Source organism: Poecilia latipinna, unplaced genomic scaffold, assembly GCF_001443285.1.
Source record: "Poecilia latipinna isolate Pla-1442-1.1 unplaced genomic scaffold, P_latipinna-1.0 Scaffold444, whole genome shotgun sequence".
Classification (NCBI taxonomy): Eukaryota; Metazoa; Chordata; class Actinopteri; order Cyprinodontiformes; family Poeciliidae; genus Poecilia; species Poecilia latipinna.
The window spans coordinates 328,369-350,594 of record NW_015113060.1 but is presented as its reverse complement, the minus strand read 5'-3'; the positions used below and the strand labels follow the sequence as shown (position 1 = coordinate 350,594).

General features: G+C 39.3%; 1 protein-coding gene across 9 annotated transcripts in view; it reads left to right on the top strand.

The window, feature by feature from the left end:
* The first annotated feature begins 17,031 nt into the window (after positions 1–17,031).
* Positions 17,032–22,226, top strand: part of flad1 (flavin adenine dinucleotide synthetase 1) — a 15,621-nt gene continuing 10,426 nt past the window's right edge. The window contains exons 1-8 of one of the 9 annotated variants that reach the window (XM_015038546.1): positions 17,032–17,150; positions 17,585–17,622; positions 18,065–18,074; positions 18,971–19,139; positions 19,230–19,607; positions 20,493–20,606; positions 20,710–20,977; positions 21,671–21,818. In XM_015038546.1, coding sequence (XP_014894032.1) covers positions 19,044–19,139; positions 19,230–19,607; positions 20,493–20,606; positions 20,710–20,977; positions 21,671–21,818 — 1,004 coding nt within the window. In that variant the 5' untranslated portion in view covers positions 17,032–17,150; positions 17,585–17,622; positions 18,065–18,074; positions 18,971–19,043. The other 8 variants (XM_015038540.1, XM_015038544.1, XM_015038543.1 and 5 more) reach the window with 8 other exon arrangements.

Sequence of the window (22,226 nt, the reverse complement as noted above, 5' to 3'; positions counted from 1 at the left end):
GCTTGATGTAGGACTATAAAAATCCTATTAGCGACCAACATGGGGTTTCTAAAAGACGCTGTGCACACCAACTAAACAGCACCAACACATGCATAATATACAACTTCAACTGGTCGATAACACAGCAAACACCTGCAGAGCTGCTAAAGAAAAGAGAGAGGAGGCTTACTGATGTACGACTACTGCCAAATTCTTTGTACAGTCTTTTGAACACCTGTTTCAAAAGCAATGCGAATCTGTCACTGGCTGCCTTTTTCACTCCCTCTCCCTCTTCCTCCAAATGCTTTCATGTCCTCTCTGAATGGCCTTTGCTCTATCCCTCCCTGCTTCCCCTTCTTCTTCTTCTTCTTCTCTCCTCTTCCAGATCACTTCTGGTGAAGCCTCCTTCCCTTTCTCAGAGCCCTTTCCTCCCTTCTCTCGATCTCCTTTTTTATCTTGGAAGTCCTCTCTCTTCCTCCACACAATGTACTCTGCCAACCTCTGTCTCTCCAATGCCTCTGCCTTCTCGCGTGCCACTACGTCCTCTCGCCTCTTCCAGATGATCTCTCGCTCCCCCTCGCCCCCTCCCGCGATTGCTCGCCCGTTCTCCAGGCTGCCTAGTTTAACAGTTTGTTATTTGAATATATTAAAGTTGAACCGTGCGTTTTTTTTTGTTTGTTTTTTTTTGCCTTTCTACACAAGGATTGTGGATAGCTAGAGGCTAGACATGGTGGTTTTAGAAAAACTGACAGATGAAAAGTTTGTAATTAAGACTGGGCTGGCAGAGTTGAGCCCATTCCTGAATTAGGTTACTGATATGGCTAAAACAACAGAGCCGGCCTTGGTTCAAGTTTGTTCCCTAAAACTGGACATCTAGGTAAGGATGCATTTTTTTGTTTTCTAAAGCACCATTTGATAGTGGTACGTTGAGTCTGAGATGCTGCCAGTGTCTGGTACACTAACACACACTGCAGTAGCACGGCGGTGATGTAACGCTGCAGAATGTAGGTCACAGGATGATGGTGACTACCGGCGGGCTTGTGGTGACGATGATGAGACCTGACAGGTCTGGTTTAGACTTCCTCACTTAGGGTTCCCTGAATGGAGGCTCACTGATGTTTAACATGAACCCAATGCACTTTGCACCAACTTGCTTTAGCTCTTCCTAGTTCAAACAGCAAGCCCAGATTACCTGAGAGAAGAGTGTTGATGCAGACATTTTTAATATGCGCAAACCCAGATTTATATTCATTCCTTATCTAAGGCAAAGCTTCCAGTGCACAAACACCCTTAAACTTCTCATGTTCTGCATAGTCCAACCTAGAAAAGACAAACAGTCTGTTTGCATTAACAGTCTCCTTGAACTCCAAACCCCTCCAATAATTCAGTCTGAAAACAGTTCGACCTCAGAAGGAGGCAATGCTACACCAACAGTCCCACCTCATGAGGCACTATTCATCCATGCCTATTTAAGCTGGCCTACTTATCCAAACAACTTGCACCAAAGTTTTTAATTTGGCACCAAAGTTTCAGTAATTGCAAGCAAGCGGCTTATTTTATGCCTTCCTTCCACAGTAACATTTAAATTATCTACTAGGCCTGAAGTAACACCACTCAAGATTGTAGTGGGCGCTGGATTCATGGCAGAGGAACAGTCGCCTACACAAGTCTAGCACCTCAGAGGGATTGTCTAGCAACTCTAGCTAGCCATCCATCTGGTGTTGGCCAAAAAGCACCATGGAGGATCCAGTCATACTAAAGCACTGCCAGTTGGAAAGGCTGGGACGAGCTCCAGAAAGCTGTAAAGAATTATGGCTGGAAAAACATACCCAGACAAATATTATCCAGAACATCTAGAACTCCAGAAAAAAGATTAGCACTTTAAAAAGGCAACAGATCCAGTATGCATGGATAAGCAAGTGGTACAGAGGAAACTACAAATATTCTTTAACAAAGGCGTAGCAGACCTGGTATATTTTGTCAGTGCACTGAACACAGTGTAGGTCAGGTGACAAAGATGACGACCCTCAAAATGGACAGAAATCCTGAGTCACCAACATACCATGAAGCACAGCCTTGAGGCCAAGCAGCTGTACTCACTGATATGTACAAGAGAAATCAGAATGATAATTCATTTATCCAGTAGTGCCTGATAGCAGCACATCAAGCTTGACTGATAAACTGGACAACCCTACAGAAAGGGTAAGAGGGTATAGATGACCTGAAACAACCCTGAATCACAGACTAGAGAATAAAAGTAAAATCCAGTTAAAAAGAAACAAGATGCAACTATGACTAGTTATCTATAAAATGCATACAAATACCAAATGGAAAAGCACCAGTTTTAAAAAGACAAGGACAAAAAGAAAAGATTTTTACATCATGTTCTGTCTGCAGCTGCAGCTCGTTGCGATGGCAACAGACATTAGGAGAAATGCCTGCGGAGGATTTATGCCAAGAAGTCCCAACAACAGCAGAAATCTTCAAAGAGATAACTGCTTTGGCAAGCAATTATCTGCTAGCTGTTGCACCAAAGACTCTACATTAGAGCTTTTTTTTTTTTTCATCCAATGGCAGGAAAAAAAAAAAGAACTACAGACTTTTAGATCAATACAGTTCAGGAAATGATCAAAGTTTGACCGACATCGCACCAGCCATAAAACCCAATCAATGTTGACATCGCCACTGGCTGAATGCACCGACTCCAGTTGGAGTGATAAACTTAAAAATTGCAAGAACAGCAACAAAATTCAGATTAACAGTATGCCGTAAAGAACAACACCGTTATGCTTGGCTTTAGAAGACAACTAATGCTAAGAAAAGTTGCATAAAAACCACCTGAATATTCTCTGCAGCAGTTAAAGATGACTGTATAACATAACTCCTGCTGCTGAGTAGATCTTATTCTGATAGAAAAATCTGAAAAGTAATAAAGACCTCTCTTTATAAATTAAGTCTCTGCCTTTTTTTAAAAGAAATGGCAAAACATTAGTAGTTCATTTTTTGGTTTAGAAAGCATGCAGTTGATAAGTAACAGCCATTTATCTAAAGCCAACTTCCACATTAATCTGAAAGCCACATTAATGTTTAAACATCCCCGGACTGTCCGAACATCCGTCCTCTCCCTCTGTCTGGCTCTCCTTCCCTCCACTCCCCGACATAGAAAAAAAAAAAAAAAAAAACGTGCTTCTCCTCTGATCCACTCTTCTGCTTGATCAATTCACAAAGTCATTGCCGGTAGCTTTACTCCATCTATCCTCTCCTCCTCTGCGTTCTCTTCTTCTTCTTCCTCTTTTTCTTGTCCCCTCCTCCGTCTCTTCCTGTCTTTCAGCAGATGGTGAAACGGCAATGCTGCCAGGATGGACAATGGCACTCCTTCATTGTGCTCCCCTTCTGTCTCTCATGCCCACTTCCCTTCCACCTCTGTCTGTTGGAGGGACGAGCACGCTGTCTGCCCTCCCCTCCTCTCCTCCCGGTCTGGGTGGGTGATGCTGCCTCCCATTTTCTCCCTTACCATCTCTCTCCTCTTCCTCTCTCTCTCCTTCTCAGACACACATGCGTGCGCCGCTGTATGTGCCCTCCCCTCCTTCTTTTCTCCCATGCTACCTCCTTCCTGTTTCCTCCCCCACCTCCTCTCTGCAGCCAGAGTCATTTAGCAGAGTACATGTGCATGCACAGCGAGATGCTGCGCTCCTGCACGTTAATGCACACACTCCAGGGAGAGATGGGGATGTGGAAGAAGGAAGGGATAGAAGAGAGGGGGTGTGGGTGTGTGTGTGTGTGTGTGTGTGTATTAGACTGGGCTTTATAATGTTTGTTAGTCACAACTCCTCCCTTATTCATGTTTGGTAACATGAGAAACAGTTCAAGAGTGAAAAGAAGAGGAGCCCCTCCATTCACATGGTGGACAGTGTGACAGAAGGTCACACTACTTAACCTTGATGAAAGCAGACAGAAGGGAAAAAAAAAACTTATATCTACAGTGGATGTGAGACTAAGCCAAATCATTTTAGAACTATATCTGCCTTTAAGATGACCTAACACCTTCTCCACTCATTTCAGATAGAAACTGAAATCTTTCCGGTGGGGAATAAAATTAAATAAAATATAAAAAGACTAAAATCATGTAGTTGTATGAGTGCGCATTTCCCCTTGCTTTTGTGGATGTGGCTGTGCTCAAAATTAACAACCATTCAAACTGATGCTTAATAAGAGTCGGTCCTCGACTGCTATCAGTTGCTCTAAAAACCCAACATAGTAGATAGATCTAGTATAAGCCAGGTTCCACTGAGGGCGTCCAACATGCTTTTTTGAAAGATATCAGTCAGGAGAAAGGCACAAATGAATTTCTAAAGCATTAAAGCCCTGACGTACTTCATCCTAAGTACTGAAATCAGCTCTCATTTATGTAGATGTATTTCAGCAGTGCTCTGTGAAAAAGTGTCTGATTGGTCAGAAGTTACTTGCCATATTTTATGCGGAAACACTCAGACAGCAATGTTGATATTTCTGTTCAACTAGTCTGTCTCCACTATCCGGTTTTTGTACCTGCAGGAGACATGAATACTTTTGGGTAACGCTGAACTAACGCAGTGAGGAGTTATGTACATTTGCATGATTCTTCACTAAATAACTGCTATGGCAATAAGACTGGAAGATGGTTAATAACTCCTGAAAGGAAAATGTAATGTCGTTGTTCAAGGAGGAGGCTGTCTGCAGGGAAGTGTGGGCGTGTAGCTCTGTGACAATTTGTAGCCAAAACAGAGGATGCAGGGAAGAAAAGAGGGATGTGGGAACCCCCGGGGGTACGGGAATGACGTATACAAAAGTGGGAGAGATGTCCCTCAGGTGGTCTGTGCCGTTGTATGAAAAGTTTGTGCAAATATGAATGGTCAGTCACTCCATTGACTGTTTGGCTTGGAGTGAAGTATGTTGGGGTCCTTAAATGTACAGCTGAACAAAGTGAGAGCAGTCATCATGAAGTGGAGAAAACATGGAGCAACAGTGACATTACCAAGAAGTGAATGTCACTCCACAACAGATGAAGAGGAAACTGGTCAGGGAGGCTGCAGTGAGGTCTATAGAAACAATTCAAAAAGCTGCAGCAATTTCAACCAACTACTATGACTATGCTGTAGAGTCCCCATAAATAAAGTGTATAAAGCGTGAGTTTTAGGGTTTGAAAAGAAAAAAAGTTATTATTCGCACAAGTATATTTGGCACCAAATCAGCCATGAACGTCACTAAAAGAACACGATGTTCAAAGTGAAGAATGGTGCTGGCTGCAACACTAAAAGTGTGCATCCTCTAACAAACAATGGCTAAATTAGGTGTTGCACAACTAAGGGACACTAAGCCTAAATTTGACGTAAAACTTTGGATTGAACATTAACTTCATAAAATTTGGACAGTAGAACTGAAAATTGACCTGTCGGCAGGATCAACTTTGGTGCTGCTTTTCTTCACCTGGAACTGGAGCCTTAGTACAAAGAACTTTCTTAGTACTTTGACTGGTACTAAGAAAGTACCAGTCAAAGATAGCACAAAACCTTGAGACTCCAATGCTTCAAATCTAGAGCAGGTTTAGGGTTGGTTAGGACAGCCTATTATGACTGAAACTGCTACAATACAATGAAAAGATACTTCAACAAAGCATTAGTGTATGGGTGTGCACACCAAGGCAAGCACTTTTCTGTGTCCTGTTTATTACTTTTTCTTGGAAAACATTTGCTTTCTGTCGAGTTCAACAGGCTACAGATCATTCAAGGGGAAAAAAGCTCTGAAAAGATTAATCTTGGCCTAATTTTTACATCATAAGAATCTGGCAATTTAAAAAAAAAAAGACTGCCGATTTATTTTTCATATCCACTACACATAACAAATAACATGACTACAGCTACAGGGGAAAGTACAGAAAGACAAGATATCCAAGAGATTGGCCCCAATATTCAAGCATATCTGATGAGACGTCAGTGATGCAGAAAAGCAGAAAGCTGCCGCAGAAGCTCAGCAGAGTGGATAGTACAGAAAGACTTCCTGCAACTCACAAGAATCAACCAATTACATGTGTTCAGAATTACGTCCATTATGACACATGGTTGTACGAGTGGTAGAGGTGAATGGTGAGACAGTTAGTCTGCACCCTACCCACAACCAGTGAAACACAAGAAACAGTGGCCTAGGGCAGACAAAAAGACCCTACTTCAGTTCCGCAGAAATGCAGCATTTTTGTTTAAAAAAAAAAATAATAAAATAAAATATTCTGACTTCGTTTTGAATTTCTTAGACAACAGTTTGGATACTGAGTTTTAGCTTATAAAGAGTAGACACCTTGTTTTAAGACTTAGGACAAAAGCAAAAAGAGGAACCAGTTTAGCTCTTTGCCTACATGTTGATAAAACAGTTCCCTTCCATGTAAAAATACAGGAAAACCTCAAAGTTGGTTAAATACACCACAGCGCCTCACAAAAGTGCCAATAAAACCTAAGACTTTACTGTACAAGACATTGTAAAGTGGATGAATGCTGATGTGTTTAACTTCTTTTAACAAGTCAAATCTGAAAAATGTGACGTGAATTTGCATTTTACTGTTATATCCTTGAATAAGATTTCAGTGTAACCAGTCACTTTCAGAAATCACTTAAGTGAACCAAGTTCCCTTGTGTGGAATTTAAAGTTAATATAAATCCAGATGATCTGTTAAGGACTCACGGTCTCAGAGGTTTGTTAGAGAACATCAGTGAACAGAAAGCATAAAACTGGAATGAGTGTGCCACAACTGCAAACTACAGATGTTCCATATATCAACATTAAATCAAGGATGCACACGTATGAAAATGGGTGCTATTATTAATGTCCGATATTAATAGAGCAGTTATGGCTAATCACATGATGTACACTGCACTGACGGCCTGTGCTTCTTTTCCTCTAAGTCACCAACAAAATATTACTGGGGGGAAAAAAAAACAGACCGTCTTTATGGAGGTAGGATTTATTGCTTGGCTGTTATAGACTGCATCAGTTTGACGTAGCTGAGACTAATAAACTGATCAGTGAGTACAATTTGTGCAATCCCACAATAATTTTTTATAAGCCGGGCTCTATGAGTTCGTGCTGGCTTTAGTTTTACGCTTCAGGCAAAAATAAAGGACAACTCGTACTGAAACACCCTTTAAGACTGTTTAACTAGAAAAATTTCTAAATATGTATTTAAAAGATGTTCAAGTAAATATGCCCTCCAGATTTATCAATATTTAGCTGTTTTTAAGTAATCTACTGAATTTTGCTCCGTTTATTTTAAAGGCAGAGAGCCTGAAAATTTGCAAAACATCTCTCATTTGACTTTCTTTTGTTTTTACAAAGCAGATATCCAGGGCTAAAATCCACTTATTTGATACTTTTTGAATAATGCTGACTAAAACTATTGACTGATTGGGTACCGTGATGTAATGGCATTTTTTTTGATAGTATTGAGGTGCACCCAACAGGTAATTTTAAGAATTCTCACATTAACCTCACCATATAATAAACCACTGTGGTATAATATGTTTACCATTAGCTGGTCGTATAATTTGACTATCTTACCACATATTCCATCAGCCAACACAGGCTGCCTGTGAGTCTGCGACACTAAAAACACATTGGCAGATGAAGACACAGACATTAAGCACAGAACGCCAGCTGCAGCATGCTCCGATGATGCCCTTGCAGCTACTCAACCCCCAGCATGCTTTGCTCCCAGGATCAACTGCAAAGAAAATCATGAGACTGCCTTGATACCACGGGCACAGACACAAACAGAGCAATAACTGAGAGGGGAGAAAGTAATGAAAGTCCGAAAGACCAAGGAGAAACAGTGACAAAGGAAAGGCAAAAATCCACACAACATGTTAAAACACACCTTGTGGAATGAAAGGAATTGCCTGCAAAGAAGCCAGGAGTGAAATATTTCTGTTTCAGCTTGCCCGGTGCAAGAGAACAAGGGCTTGATTCGATTTGTATATAGACCGAATGACTCTTTAAACACAGTATTAAATCAGTATTTATTGAGTCAAACAATAAAAATAAACTAAGCAAAGTGGTCTGGATTTCAGACACACCTTGCATCAGCTGCCTCAACCCTTTTAATACACCAGGGCAAAAAAACATAAATGCAGATGAGCTTTTAAGTTTTGACAGTCGCTTGGCCGTTCTCATAGACTTATCACCTGAGGCACAGTTTAGCCATTAGAACTCATTAAAAACAAAACGACGTCGTCCAGAGAAGACAAAGAACAGACAGAACTTGTGTAGCCGAGAAAAGACATGACTGCATGCAAAAGCAGCTGAAAAAAAGGCAATTACATTAGCAAAAATCAGGCAGAGACATTGGATTAGCCAGACATTCAACAGGACGTCTCTCTCTACTTGTTTCACAGCTCACTACACACACAGCAAACATGTGAGATGGCTATTTTTGGTTGACCCACCCCCTCCCACAATCACCCCACTAGCCACAATCCTCCATCTCTATCTCCTTCCATCCTTCCCTTCCTGCTACACTCAACCTCACTCCATTTACTCTACAACTTCCACTTACAACTTCCCAGTTGCGGCAACAGTTTGTTTGACCACTTAATTTAAATGAACCAAACTAGATAACAAGTACTTCCATATTTTATCAAGAGGGAGCCAAAACTTATGATATTCTGTCTGCATCATCTTGTTTTATTTAGACACGCTTTGATTAAATTGTTGTATGTCAAACATAACATTTACCAACTTTAAACTATTTTCCAACCTAAACAGTAAAAACAAAAATGCATCAAGTTCTTAGCTTCTTTTTCTTCAGGAAATGAGGCTTAAATAGATTATGTAAATGTTACTGAAAACTAGTCAAAATACCAACCCACCAATCAATGACAATTATCAACTGAATAAGAATATGATGTATGCAACCCCAGACATTGTGGCATTTATTGATCATCTACTCAGTTATCATTGATATAGTGGTAATTTTTTCCAACCATGTGTGATCTCAGCAAAATTTATACTGAGGCCCTATATTTTTTTATTTAAAATTTGTAAACTAGAAAGAACAAAATCAAGAACTGAAAGCAGTGTTTCTACAAGATTGTCACGACTTCTCCCTTTTCTTCTTTAAAAATACAATTTAAAACTTAATATAATACAGTTTAAAATGATCTGTGAATAACCACAGCATGCTATTTACTATTTACCCAAATAATTGTGACAGTCATGTTGAACACAATTGTGCAGTTTCAGCTTTCTCATCCATTTTCTACCCTTGCAGGGTCACAGGATGAGTTGGTGCCCATGTCCAGCTGACATGGGGAGAGACATACCCTGGACAGTTTTCCAGTCCATCACAGGGCAAAATACAGACACACAGGACATAGAAACATGCACACACTCACACCTATAGACAATTTTAGAGACAAATTAATCTAACAGTCGTGAATTTGGACTGCGTGACGAAGCCAGAGCACCCAGAGAGAATCTATGCATGTACAAGGAGAACATGCAAACTCTAAAACAGAAAGACCTCGGGTCTGGTACCCAGTACCTTCTTGATGTAAGGTGTAGAATGTAGTGCTACCAACTCCTCCACTGTGCAGCCCAGTTATAGGCGATAAACAAGTGTGTAGGATAAACAATAATATGGAACCAAGGACTGATCCCTGCTGAACACCACAAGAACAATAAGTGAGTTAGATTAATCAGAGTGGTGATAAAATGCTAGAAAACCAAAGCTATTGTTAATTAAGATAAATTAACATTTTCCTTACATGTCTCTTGCTGCCACTATACCTGGAATAACTCTCCTTGGTCTTTAGCATCTTGAGTACTATTGTCTGTAACGAGTGTGTGAAACTACCGAATTACTACATTTAAAAAGATCAAATACAGGCATGCAGAATTTGTATACAAGAAATCTAAATTTTATAAACATATTTCACCATCCAAATAGATGTTTGTTATATTTATATTGAGATGATATTGGAATGTCAACATATTTTCAGTGTATTGCTAAACCTCAAAAGCGATGTTACGATAGACCAACATCCCAACTGATGACGGGATCAGTTGTCATTTGATTCCACATCTACTAACATTGTGCTTTCTCCTTCATAATGATTCAGTAGGTCATTTAATTATTTAATCATGTTCTACTGAGTGACAGACTACAAACTAAGTGAAATCCAACACCTTGGTTGACCAGTATATTTAATATTTTGATGGCTAAAAGCCAAACTGAATTAGGCTACCAGATATAAGGAGTAGCCCATTATGATGATATAGTTACGTTAAGCAGAATCTACAGATATGTCAGCTAAGATTGAAATGTAAGTTTGTACAAAGTTTGAATAAACGGCTATGCAGCTATACTTACTTCTGGTTTTCACCACTTTACACATGAAGCTTTGATCAAACTTGTAGCTCACACTGTGCACTCAACCATGAGCTTGCACCACTGAGCCATAAACCACAGGAGGAAACACGGCTGAGCTTCAGGGCCATTGTATATGGCAGAGATGGGCAACCACATGCTATGAGCTTAAAAACAAACTCCTACGTTTCTTTCACACAACACACACATAAATAATCGTGCCCTAACAACACTAGTATAAAAAGACATTAGAATTTATCTTCACAGCGTCACACACCAACAACGCTGAATGTCCCGTCAGGAAACGGTAAACTTTCTATTATAAAAAAGACTCAATTATTCTGAATAATATGCACATCATCACACAAGAAAATCTAAGATTATTGGTGGGACAGCAGTGTGCTGCAGAGTTTGTAGCCGTCTGAACAACCTGTGTTGGTGAAGTAATAATAACCAAATGTCACTCTCTCCTGTCAATCAGCACTAAAGTTCTTACTTGTGACTGATGGGATCCAAGCAGAACTGGACAGATCCCACTTTAATCAAATGGATTTTAGACTGAGGCGGTGTTGTGACAGTGTGACCATGACGCTCCTCTCTGATTGACAGTTCACGTCTCGGACTGTCCTTCTCTCTGTGTCACGTTTGCCCTTGTATGTTTATGTGTGTGTATGTGTGTGTTATTTGTTGGGCTCCTGTCATGTGTCTGAATCAGACTTTTTTTTTTAGGGGGGGATCTCTGGCTGATTGCACCTTCTCTTCGCCTACATTTCATCAGTGATGATAACTTCCACCATTTAATATCATGTCACGGGCTGCTGGCCTGAGCCTTGTGGCTGACCCTGATAAGAACGCCAAGCACGCTGGTTTCAGTCGCCTCAATCATCCTGCATTGCCTTCAGTCTGTTTCCATAATAGTGTGTCTACCCTTCATTCGTTCACTCTGAACTTCAACTCTGTCACAGTGACCCTGTTTCAGCGCATCTGAGGTGTGTTTACGCTGGCTGGTCTCCACAGATAATAATTATAAGACACAGTGGAGCGTAGCTCAAACTTTTTTTTTTTGTCTGATTGTGTGCAGATTTGTGCCCATGTGTGCACTGACTGACTCTATGCCTTATCTGTCTGACAATTTAGCAGAGCCTGGAGCAACACAGCTTGACTCTGACAATACATGGGCCTTTTCATAGAAGGTTTGCCCTATGCTAGTGAGGAGAAGGTTGCTTTTGAAATGTGAGACGTTATAAATATGAGTCAATAAAAAGGGGCACACAGAGAGTTATCAGCAAAAGTCCAAAAGCCACGGTGTGTGTTCCTACAGGGTTGTATCATTGTCCTTCGCAAATCTAATTTAAACTTATGCAATGGCAGCATGTGTGTGAAAAACAGAACCTTTCAAGCAATAGAAGCATTTCTTAAATAGGACCATGCAAATTATCTTTCTGCACACATCCTTGCTCAAGCTGAAGTGTTGCTGCAAAGTCAAAGACTCAATGCATTCAGCTAGGCTTCCTTAGATTCCCATTTACCAACTGGCTCAATGATCAGTATCTGAGTGCATTGTATTATAACTCAAGTTGAACTGGAATATATTAATTAAAATCTGTTTACATGGTTGGACTGATTGGATGATGCATTTCTGGATATGAATTTACATGGATAAGGCAAACTGAATTGTAGAAGGATGGGTACTGCCGTTTAAGGGGAAATGCACCACTCCCTTGACGTGTCCTTTGAAGAGTAAATGTCTTAAGCGAACTCACCAATCTTACACAACCTAAAATTTTGTTGCAGATAGACAAATGATATCTCAATTATGTTGACAATGTGCAATGGTGCTTGCGCAACAAATAAAATGTATATTTCAACCATGGTTCCAAGCGATTATATAACAAAAATGTTCATTCAATCATTTTGTCAAAATATTCAGTTTTGCAAGTTAACTTAGTTTTTTTCTTTAAGCACACCGTGTGCAATGCGTTTCCAAATGCAATGAGCAATTGTGTTAAGCAATCTTGATTTCTTTGGAACTGTAGCAAACAGTCTTTGTAAGTGACTTTAAATTTATAACTTTACCCACTCATTGGCTATACATTTAAAAAAAAAACTATAATCAGACATAGCAGATCGATAAAATGTATTTAAGTGAAGATGAATTCTCAACTTATGTACAGAGTTCTAAGGAACAACACTCTAAAAATGAGGAACAATAGTGTGCTTTTTATAATATACTGTCTAGCCATCAGAAACCACGAAGCTGAGTATCTGACTCATCTCTTTACTTTCTTAGCCTTAATGCTGTTATTTGATGGACTCAGACTTCCATGTTGAACTGTCCAGTTAAAGCCTAGTGTAAGGATGTCACTTGGACAGCTACACAGGTTCTGAATCATGACATAAAGCTGAGATAGACAATTTAAACCCAAAGGATCACATCCACATCTTAACACGTCTTAAACTGGATCAACGTGAAGATCTCCACAGGCAATCTGAAAGCAGTTTTTTTTTTTATCTACGCATCTTCCAAGGCGCACTGTCAGCATGTGCAAAACTGGGGATGGGTACAAAATGTTGTCAAATTAGTTTTTAATAATACATTGATTTTCAAGAACTGCACAACATATCATAATTGCATCAATCTGTGCATGAAAAATACCACAAAGAACTGCAATATCTGTTGGTTGGATTGCAGTTGTCCTGCATGCACACGTTGCATGTCATTAAGTTATTTAGCATGCTAGAATGGAGTCTCACGACAGTAGATGCAGCTAATGGTGCCCAAAATAGTGAAAGTCATGGGGATTGCTGGAAGCAAGATTATTACACAAAAATATTCAAATATCTTGCAACCCAAACGCATTTAGTGAAGCGAGAGGTTTTATTTGATCTTTCCAAAGAAGGATATTTTTGACCAGCCTCTTTGTCACTGTTGAATCGTGAACATTGACAAACTGAGGTAAGTGGATTTTGGTTCACTGGCTCGCCACTGTTCCATATTTTCTCTATTTGTCCATAGCAGCTCTTAGTACTGTTCATATAAGTACCAGAACCTTAAAATGGCTTTTTAAATCTTTCTAGACTGATGCGGTTCAGTAACTTGAATATCACATCGGGGCATTGTGTTTAAAGCTATAAACTTTATTGCTTTCCAACATGAAGTGGAACTTTTAGTCCACTTCATGTTGCCAGGCAGGTTCTATTTACATTATTCCTTGATTCTATAGTTCTGGCAGTAATAAGCACAAGCTGTGGCTGGTGAAACCAAACTCATCTTACATCATTAGCTGGCATTAGTGTATGGCTTAACATGGGAACAGCTGCAGCACTGCAGCAATCCACAATGAGTTGAATGTTTTTTGTTTTGTTTTTTTCCCAAATACTGATCATGAAATTATCATTTCCAAACTGCTTTTTGTATTTACACATGTTAGCTTTGTCTGATACTTCTGCTTTTCCTTTCAGGGGTCTCCACAGCAAACCATTTGTCTCCATGTTGTCCTATCCTCTGCATCTAAACTCACACCAACTAACTTCATGTGCTCTTTCACTACATCCATAAATCTCCTTTATGGAAATGTTATAACACAATTAGGTATAGGGAGTTGGGGGAACTAAAGTGGGAGAAATATGTAAATCGGTGAAAATTCCAGTCACAGTTTTTATACCATCGAATTTTGTACAATAATATTCACTAAACAGTTTGATAATTAAATGAAAGTGGGTGGGATTAAAAAATATTTGAAAATTTTATTTTTCCACAAATTATATATAGTCTGTATTGTTTACATGTTAAATAAAGTTTTGCAGATTGCTGTTCTCGGGGATTACATCTAACAACATTCAATATACAATGTGTAAATTATTTTTTTCCGATTATTTTTCATTAAAAATAGTTTTTACAGTAAGATAACAAAAGGCTTCATCTGTCTTAATGGCATGTCACTTTTTGCAGCAAAAAGTGACATGCTGCAAGCAGCAGATCTACAAGCAGATCTACTGCTTGTAGATCTTCAATCTACAAGCAGTAGATTGAAGATCGTTTACTGAGTCCTGCTCTCATGTACCTATTTGAAAAAAAATAAAATAAATAGCTGCCCACCTTCATCTGTACAGCGTTGTCAAACACCTGAACGCATCACAAGTTAAACATTTTGATCCAGTGTGTGAACATACTACACTGTTCGAAAAGCACAAATACAAACGCATTTCTCAGCGCACATTACAGACTCTAAAGTGTTCGAGAAACTTTTCACATGCATGAAAAGTGCGAAAGCTTGACTCACAGCGTCCGAGCCGTGACCCAAAAAGAGTGCGGTCAGTTAACTTTTAACGAGAAACTTACCAGCTCTCTTCCTCTCCTTCCCGCAGCTGCTCCTCCTGCCTCACAGCCTGCTGTTGCTGCTCAAACTTTAGCTTAAAGTCATGTAAACAGCGCGCAGCGTCGAGAGGGTTTTATGTCGACACACTACTTCCAAGTTACTTTAACTTAAGAAAAGGTTACTCTAAACTTCTTTTTCTTCTTTGTCAGGTTCTTCTTCTTCTCCTTCTTCTTCTTCTTCTTCTTCCTTTCCTTTCTCCTCACCCCCTCTACAACGCTCCCCCCCACTCAACAGTCACGACAGAAGCCACTTCCGCGAACAAATGGCAACGTCATCTGGCCGCGGTTCCTGCGTGGGTGTGTGTTTGGCTACTTCGTTGCACCTGGACCAGACTGCAGTTTGCGTAAAATAGAAATAGTGAACAAAAGTTGTTTTACTTGAACAGTTGGATAATTTCTGTTCACTACTGGAAGTTTTTCCTTCCGTTTTCGTTCAGTTTCATGAACTAAAACAAGTTAAAAGTTTAATATAACACCTTCTGTGCATCTGCTGAGGAAACCCTTTACAGTTCCTTTAAAAATAACATTAGCAGTGGCGGTTTTAGTATAAATGCTTGCCCTGGTTTTCCACTTAGATTTCTCACACATTTTAATAAAATTCCATACTAGATTTTTTTTTCTTGCGATTTTATAACATCCTCGATATTTGAGAACAAACTATTAGCTCTGAAAATCGTCATTGTCTCTTTCTTTGTTTCACAACTACTGAAACAACATGTGCTTTTTAGATTAGACCAGTTAAATTTGTTAAATCTTGTCAAGGTATATTCAAAGACCCCAGCTTTCTCACACACTCCAAAAAACACAACATGTTAATTTGTAACTTAAATGCTCATAGATATGAGTGTGTGTGCATGCATGGTTGTTTGTGCTGTGTTGCCCTAAAATCCACTGGCCACCTGTCCTAGTGATACTCTTGCCCAAAAACCACATAAACCAGTTTTGAATCACTAGTTAAACATATTTCAGAGTTGCCTATACAGTCCAAAAAGGTAGAGAAATGTCTGCTTCAGATTTTTTGAAATAGTTTATATTTAGTCACCATACCCATCATTGTCCATACCTACTTTTCCTTACAAGCTGGCTGGTCCACATCTCTGGCAGTCATTTGGCAAGATGCAGGGTACACCATGGACAGGTCACTAGTCAATCACAGTGCATTATAGAGATGTATAGATGTATACATTTTTGGACTGTAGGAGGAAGAACGAGCGTAAACCCATGCAGAAAGAACCATGGTCAAGATTAAAACACATTAACTTCTTGGGTAATATGCTACTGTGGAGCTCATGTGCCAAACCAAACATTAAAGTATTAATGGGTAAAACTGTTAAAATGAAGGTGTAATGGCAAATCAAATTTCATCAAACCATTCATTCATTAGTCCATCTTTCTATGTTCACATTAGCAATAGCTATGGAGCCAAAAACAACTGCAGAGAACTGAAACTGAATTTTTGGTTTTCATCTGCTGTAAGCAGATTAAGTTTACTGTGTGCAAAGTCTATATAATATAATTTTCACTTTTTGAATTTAATTTAATAGAATTCTTTTGGTGGCACTGATGTATTGAGACACATTTGTACGAGACTACCCACATTCAGAAGGGATAAGTCATGATACGTAAGAAGGTTGCTTGGTCCATAATGCACTTTCAAGTTGAAGAGTAAAAATATGCAAAAAATAAAATAAATAAATGAAATAAAAGTAAAAATTACTGGACATTTCCACACAAAAATGAAGTACAGCTCTCCATAGTAACATTACAGTAAGATAAGAAGCTCATCCAGATTGAAACGGTGCCTCAATATATTTTCCTCAAGCATTTTATTTATTTTAAATAAATACCAGAAATTATTTTGCTTATGTGTTTCACTTGATTTCCAATGTGTATATAAATTTTTATATAAAAAAGTTTTATTCATGTGATAATTATGCCTGTTTAGCTACAGACAAAAAATACCATATATCGAGACTAATAAATTTCCCTTAACTGTTAAAAATATTCATGAATGCCCCAGTATAACCATAAATATATGTAACAAATACTGTACTTATGGTTTTATGAAGTTATTTTGGAATTTCTAGCTCTTTTTTAATATTTTTTATCTTATAAAATTTATGTGCAACCGTCACGTACTTATGATTTTATGATTTTTATTTTATTATTTATAAAATTACGGTATACAACTGCAGATCCAAATATTAAGACGTTAGGGCGAGAAAGGTTTGATAAGATGGTTCAGTCCTGACTTTTTCGCCACTGGGGGCGCACGTGGTGAAGAACTCATTTAGAACTCAGGGAGAAGAAGCGGGTGCAGCATTTAGCATCTGTAGCATTTTATAGCAATCTCTCGTGTCCGTTATGACGGAAAAAGTAGGCGCTCGACGGGCCTGGATACCGGTAATTTAGATGTTTATTGAGTTTAATAACATTTTATATATAGGATGTATTAGTTGAAGCAAAACAATGGTTTCCGCGTACATGAAATTGCTAACAGCTAAAGCCCACCTCCATAATAATGATAGCTTGGCAAGTGACGCTTTCCTGATTGTGATTGGTCTCTTTCACTTGAACGACATGTCGTCACAACTGTAAGGATACGTACGTAAGAATGTCATGTCATGTCAATGACATGTCATGTTCAGGAGTAAGTTCCCTAGATTTTTAATGTTAATTTCAGAGTTTAACTGTTAAATCCTAACTAAACTGCAGCGAGCGTGCTTCTGGAATTAACTAATAGATGTAAGTAGAGTACATAGTTGAAAGGCAGTTAAATACATGTGTTAAAACAGCATGTTAGCGTACTTATTGTTTGCTGTTTGTGCTACTTACAGGAGGTGAATTAATCATCTAACGGCGAGGCTTATCTCAGGTAACTCAGATTTCTGATTAAATTACGAAATGGTTGATTTTAAGACTGTGGCAGTTTGTGGCTAAAGTAAACTGTACGTCAGTTCAATTCTATGCTTGATTTCAAAGATATATTAGACTGCAAGAACAAGTTTGTTAATTGTTGGTCTAAATTACGAAAGTATTGTTGGTTAAGTCATTGCGAAAAAACCCGAAGTATATTCGATAAAGATGCAGGCTAATATCCAGTGGAATATCTATGCTGTATCAGTTTCTTTACAACAGTTTTACTTTGCAAAAGACAGGAGAAGATAAATATTTGATTAAGTGAAAATGTAGTCTGACTGTAGATTGGTGATGCTTTGCAGCATTTCTTCTATGCAGCTGGAATGCCTCCCTTAATCACAATATTGCTTCCTTGTTTTTCTCTCTCTGCTGTTCTCTTTTCATATCTTTCCACCAAGATACTCCTTGGTAGGTGACAATTTATGAAGAACAAGAGGGCCTGAACTTCACTTGAATAATTTTAGATGCTCCATGTGGATCCATGTTGATGTAAGCATCATTTTCTGTCCACATGGGGTCATCGTGTGATTATTATAAAGTCTTAATATTTATGGACAGAGGGGTAAAGTGTACTTTAAGATGACATACAGTGCCTTGCAAAAGTATTCATAATCCCTTGAACCTTTTCACATTTTAACTCCCATCAGGAGTTTCTTACGGCTTTCTTGCTACTGTTCCGTGAAGGACAAATTTGTGGAATGCATACCAGTGGACGGATTCTCACAGCTGAGCTGTAGACCTCTGCAGCTCCTCCAGAGTTACCACAGGTCTCTTGATGATAAATTGAGCAGCACTCTGTTGTATTTTCAAAGTTTGGGATATTATTTTACAATGTATTTCTACTTCTCCACTGTTTTGCCACTGATCTTTCCTTTTTGCTGCTTGGTCTTCATGATGCTATTTGTTCAGTAATGTTCTGCAACAAATTTCTGAGTCCTTCACAGAGCCGCTGGAGATTAATATACAGGTGGACTCTATTTACTTAGAAGGTGACTTCTAAAAGTAGTTTTCTGCACTAGATTTTATTTAGATGCATCAGAGAGTTTAATAGTATCAAAAATACAAAATTCATGTAGGATTTTCCCTCAATTACTATTAGTGTTCCATCTCATAAAATTCCGGTAAAATAAATGTAAATTTTGTGACAAAATTTCGAGATGTTTAAGAGGTATGAATATCTTTGGATGGCACTGTACATCGTATTTTTTTCCTCATTAATTTTAGTTGACCTGACAAGCTTTTTAGCTTTATTTAATGCCGATATTCCCAGGCCTTCTTCTGTATTTCTGCTCTGTTCTTCTCAGCTTTTCGCTACCCGGTCTGAACAGAGCAGTGGTGCGTGTGAGGAGACTGGCAGCACAGCTCAGCAAAGCAACCATGTCCACTAACAGCCAGGGCGCCAGTTCGTCCTCTGCAGTCAGCGCTGATGCTCCTACAGCCGCCATTCTCATCATAGGAGATGAGATACTCAAGGTAGTTTTTTTTTTTTTTTTTTTTTTTTTTAAAAGTCCTTGAATTTGTTGTCGGAGTTGGGTTGGAAACTAACTTCTGCATCTCTTTCAGGGTCACACAGTGGACACCAACAGCACCTTCCTAGCCCGAGCTCTCAGAAGGCTCGGCGTGTCAGTGCAGCGTATAACGGTCATACCGGATATACATGAGGTCATAGCTAAGGAGGTGGTCGTCCTCTCCTCTCAGTACACCCACCTTATAACATCAGGAGGTGTGGGACCCACTCATGACGATATCACCTTTGAAAGCATTGCCGCAGCGTTCCAGGAGGAGGTGTATCCCCATCCTGATCTCACCCAGCTGGTTGAGGAATACTTTGGGGTGACGGACACAGACAGCCCGGCCATGAAGCTGGCCATGGTGCCTCGGTCAGCTAAACTTAACTATGGGATCGACCCTCAGACTGGAAAACGGCAGCGCTACCCAGTGGTAAGTGAGCTCAGGATAAAATTTCTGTGCTGATTTGGTGGTATATATTGGAATGATTTTCCTGCTGAAAGACCTAGTGATGAGTTCTTGGTGGTCTGCACTCTAACAATGTTCCTTGGATTGTTGAAAGAGTAGCACACAGCACTCCACATAATCCACTGTACTTCACAGTGGGTATTCGGGTACCTTTCCTCACATTCATCCTCTGTTTTTCGCTACATCCTCCTGGAGTATGTTGGTGAAGAGATTAGTACCATCAAACATAAAGCTCCACCAAAATTAGCTTCGTTAGTTCCATGAAACACGACTCGGATAGACTGGACTCCACAACGACGTTGTTTTTTTGATAATAAATGAAGCTGAAGCCACTGATTTAAAAAGCATTTAGGTTACGTATAGAAATAAAGCCTTAGTAAAATATTTGTGTTTCCAAAATCCATTTTCTAAAATATATATTTTTAGGTACAAACTTGAAATGCTTCATAAATAGGTGACACTAAGATATAGGTTGGTTTAAAAATGTTCTTAAAAAAAGTGAGTGAATCTTTAGAATTTGAAATTATAAACTCTGTATCTAACCTGTGTGCAGTCAGAGACTTGTGCATAATCCTGTTTCCAGGGAGACAGCCTGCCAGCTCTGTCAGCACTAAAATATCTTTTAAGGAAATATCTTTAGCAGAAGAAAGTAAGACAACAGGTTGTTGCAGGAGAGGCAGAAGTTATTTTGCATTATAACTCTCTGGAAATTGCTTTTAAAATTGGACTGAGAATAATCATGGTTATAAAGATGTATATTTGGTTTTAAATGTACATTTTGACTCTAAATTAGTTGCAGCCGTTGTTGCATGTGTCTTTCTTTATAACATTTTGCCTGTCGTCTTGCAGGTCAGCGTGCGAAATGTGTACATATTCCCAGGGACCCCGTCTTTCATGGAGTTGGCCTTCACTGGGCTGGAGCACCTCTTTGCTAGTTCAGGAACCACATTTCACTCTCGAGAGGTAACATCACCCCACAGCTGTTGATTACAAAAAAAAGAAGAAGAAAAAAAAAAGAACCCTTGTGTTTTACTGCGACTGAACTGACGAAACGTGCCCATTTCAGGTGTTTGTGGATGCAGACGAAACAGAGATTGCGCCCGTGCTCACCAAACTGCAGGCCAGTTGGGGCCGAAGGGTGGCTCTTGGTTCTTACCCCGACTGGTTGAGTAATTATTGCAAAGTCAGACTGGTTCTGGACTCGGACAGCCAGGAGGAGGTGGACAAAGCCCGAGCTCAGCTGGTTGATCAGCTGCCCAAAGGAAGTGTTGTGTCCTTAATCAAAGACCCAGTGACTATTGCCCCTGCAGAGGTCTATAGACTGGCCAACAGTGGTGAGGCCTGCAAAGCTAAAGTCATGCTTCATATCAGTTTTTAACTGTGCAGGTGTGCACAGGTGAAAAAACACCTTAAAATACATTCATAGTTTATAGTACTAACAAAATCTCATTGAAAGGTTGGGAGGGGGGGGAAATCTAATGTTGAGTACATTTACTTTCCAGATGCTAATCTTTAGCTTCCTACCTGGAGTATTTTAAAATCAACAGAAATGATGGTAAATATTATAAAGTAAGCTATGAATACAAATACTTCCATTACTTTCTTTTTATATGAATTTTTAGTTGTACCAATAGGTGTGCCACGATTATTTGAAATTATCTGATTGCTTTTTCCCCCCCCCTACTGAATAAATGTTCTCAAATTAAAGGCTGGATGTGTCAGATTTATTTTCTACCAGATTATGATGCTGCAAGAAAATATGAATTTATTCTGCAATTTTTCTGCATTTTTACCAGAGGTAACATTTGTGCACATCTGCATAGCAACAGGCTAGATGTTTAGAGACCAGTAGATGAAGAAAAAAAAAAAAAGAATGTAATAGTGGATTATCACAAAATTTACATTTTATGAGACCAAATGGCAAAATAAGTTAAACAACCTGCAGTTAGCTTTAGGAATTATGAATGACTTATGCCTATTTACTTTTGATTATGAACCATAATCTCACTGTGGAGTTCTTTCCTCAGGCACAGCGTTGGGCGAGAAAGTGAAGTGTGCGCTGAAAACGATAGAGACGGCACTGGATCAGTATTCAGCTGAGCAGGTCTGCGTTGGCTACAATGGAGGCAAAGACTGCACGGCTCTGCTCCATCTATACTACTCTACGCTGAAACGGTAACTGGAAAGGAGCTGTGTGAAGCTGACACCCCACCCACGTCAAAAAATTCAGCAAATAGTCTGAATGGTTAGTGCTCCGTTTGTGCAGGTTTGTGCCGTTAAAATTTTCGTTTGTGCAGTTTTGGTTTCTGAGATATTAAAAATTATTTTTTAGGTCATCTAGAGTTCACCATCCCCCCATATCGCTCCAAAACAAACCAAAGTGGGCTAGTTCGTTAGTGCTCCGTTTGTGCAGGCTTGTGCCGTTGAAATTTTCTTTTGTGCAGCTTTTGTTTTCGAGATATTAAAAGTTATAATTTTGGCCGATGACGTCACCGTCACCCCATCTTGCGCCAAAACAAACCAAAGTGACTTCATCGGCCAAAATTATAACTTTTAATATCTCGAAAACAAAAGCTGCACAAA